This window comes from Phyllobates terribilis, unplaced genomic scaffold, assembly GCF_046119375.1.
Source record: "Phyllobates terribilis strain yellow unplaced genomic scaffold, ASM4611937v1 Scaffold_10__3_contigs__length_209671492, whole genome shotgun sequence".
Lineage (NCBI taxonomy): Eukaryota > Metazoa > Chordata > Amphibia > Anura > Dendrobatidae > Phyllobates > Phyllobates terribilis.
Window position 1 is genome coordinate 180,759,615 of NW_027362770.1, and position 2,843 is coordinate 180,762,457.

General features: G+C 50.4%; 1 protein-coding gene across 1 annotated transcript; it reads right to left on the bottom strand.

The window, feature by feature from the left end:
• Positions 1-489: 489 nt before the first annotated feature.
• LOC141164225 (histone H3) lies at positions 490-975 on the bottom strand. Its single transcript, XM_073649351.1, has one exon. The coding sequence runs from the start codon at positions 950-952 to the stop codon at positions 542-544; it is 411 nt and encodes a 136-aa protein (XP_073505452.1). The 5' UTR covers positions 953-975; the 3' UTR covers positions 490-541.
• Positions 976-2,843: the final 1,868 nt, after the last annotated feature.

Genomic DNA, 2,843 nt, shown 5'->3' on the forward strand with positions numbered 1-2,843 from the left:
CCTGTAATCTTCACTCACAGCCTGAGAGCCGCCATCTTGACACCACGTTTTACACTGAGAACAAAGGAAAGTAACCATCAACCATTATGCGGGAACTCCATATTCATTGGCAGCCAATCAGCACTAAGCAGGGCTATGGCTCCACCCAGTCAGCACCAGATTAGTTAGGCAGTAACCCCTTCATCCATGTGGCACGTGGTGTCAGGACAGGCGACCACTACAGGTCATCACAGAGTGGGGAGCTCTGGATGTAACAAGTCCCTGGGCAGCTGCATCCCCTGAAAAATGTCTAATACAAGACAATGACATCCCTGCGATTTGTATTTTTGTCACATTAACCATTTCCGCCTATGAGACCACTCGATTTCCAGGAATAAATCTCACATAACTGAAGGAGTTGATGGACCATCTCCACCTATTACCAGCAGAACACTGGAGCCAGGCGGCAGAAGGATCTGGAATTTAGGAATTGGCTCGTTAGTGGAAGGATTTGGTGGCTCTGAGAAGAGCCTTTGTGTTGTCTTTGGTGCCCAGGGCAGATCTAAGCCCTCTCCCCACGGATCCTGCGGGCCAGCTGGATGTCTTTAGGCATGATGGTGACCCTCTTGGCATGGATGGCGCACAGGTTGGTGTCCTCGAAGAGTCCCACCAGATAAGCCTCGCTGGCCTCCTGCAGGGCCATGACGGCTGAGCTCTGGAAGCGCAGATCGGTCTTGAAGTCCTGGGCGATCTCCCTCACCAGGCGCTGGAAGGGAAGCTTACGGATCAGCAGCTCGGTGGACTTCTGGTAGCGGCGGATCTCACGTAGAGCGACTGTTCCTGGCCGGTAACGATGCGGCTTCTTCACTCCGCCAGTGGCAGGAGCGCTCTTCCTGGCGGCCTTAGTGGCTAGCTGCTTGCGGGGAGCTTTCCCTCCGGTGGATTTACGGGCGGTCTGCTTAGTTCTGGCCATAGCTCTGTATAGACGAGTACAGAAGTGATGAGCTCCGCACTTTGCATCATTATGCAAAGTGAGCTCCGCACAACTCATAGTAATCTCATGGTTCTCTCCTCCATGAAGTGCTGCTGGGTGTCCGCAGTTCACACTGGTTACAGGATGCGCTAACGCATGAAAGGGTCACATCATGTCTACAAGAGTCTTCTGCAGTTGCGGCCTCCGATGTCATTGTGCTTCCATATCCCCGTACACTGCTATAATGGCGCTGCTGACGGAAGCTGCGGGGGAAACTCGGACACTGATCACACATATGGTCTGTACATGTCCCCAGCCTGCGGTATACTGCCATAGTGTGCTGGACATAGTGTCACTATAGTACAGTATAAATCCATATGGGGCTATATACTATGATACAATACTGTATACACTCAGTATAGCGCTGTATTCCTCCAGATGATGCTGTCTATGGCCAAGTACTGACATTACCCTCCATATACCGCTATATAACACCTCCATATAGCGCTGTATACGGCCACAGGATGTTATCACCCTCCGTATAGCGCTGTATACGGCCACATGATGTTATCACCCTCCATATAGCGCTGTATACGGCCACATGATGTTATTACCCTCCATATAGCGCTGTATACGGCCACATGATGTTATTACCCTCCATATAGCACTGTATACGGCCACATGATGTTATTACCCTCCATATAGCGCTGTATACGGCCACACGATGTTATCACCCTCCGTATACGGCCACACGATGTTATCACCCTCCGTATAGCGCTGTATACGGCCACACGATGTTATTACCCTCCGTATAGCGCTGTATACGGCCACACGATGTTATTACCCTCCGTATAGCGCTGTATACGGTCACACGATGTTATTACCCTCCGTATAGCGCTGTATACGGCCACACGATGTTATTACCCTCCATATAGCGCTGTATACGGCCACATGATGTTATTACCCTCCGTATAGCGCTGTATACGGCCACACGATGTTATTACCCTCCGTATAGCGCTGTATACGGCCACACGATGTTATTACCCTCCGTATAGCGCTGTATACGGTCACACGATGTTATTACCCTCCGTATAGCGCTGTATACGACCACACGATGTTATTACCCTCCGTATAGCGCTGTATACGGCCACACGATGTTATTACCCTCCATATAGCGCTGTATACGGCCACACGATGTTATTACCCTCCGTATAGCGCTGTATACGGCCACACGATGTTATTACCCTCCGTATAGCGCTGTATACGGCCACACGATGTTATCACCCTCCGTATAGCGCTGTATACGGCCACACGATGTTATCACCCTCCATATAGCGCTGTATACGGCCACACGATGTTATCACCCTCCATATAGCGCTGTATACGGCCACACGATGTTATCACCCTCCATATAGCGCTGTATACCTCCACACGATGTTATTACCCTCCGTATAGCGCTGTATACGGCCACACGATGTTATCACCCTCCATATAGCGCTGTATACGGCCACACGATGTTATCACCCTCCATATAGCGCTGTATACGGCCACACGATGTTATTACCCTCCATATAGCGCTGTATACCTCCACACGATGTTATCACCCTCCATATAGCGCTGTATACGGCCACACGATGTTATTACCCTCCATATAGCGCTGTATACGGCCACACGATGTTATTACCCTCCATATAGCGCTGTATACGGCCACACGATGTTATCACCCTCCATATAGCGCTGTATACGGCCACACGATGTTATCACCCTCCATATAGCGCTGTATACGGCCACGCGATGTTATTACCCTCCATATAGCGCTGTATACGGCCACGCGATGTTATTACCCTCCATATAGCGCTGTATACGGCCACACGATGTTATCACCCTCCAT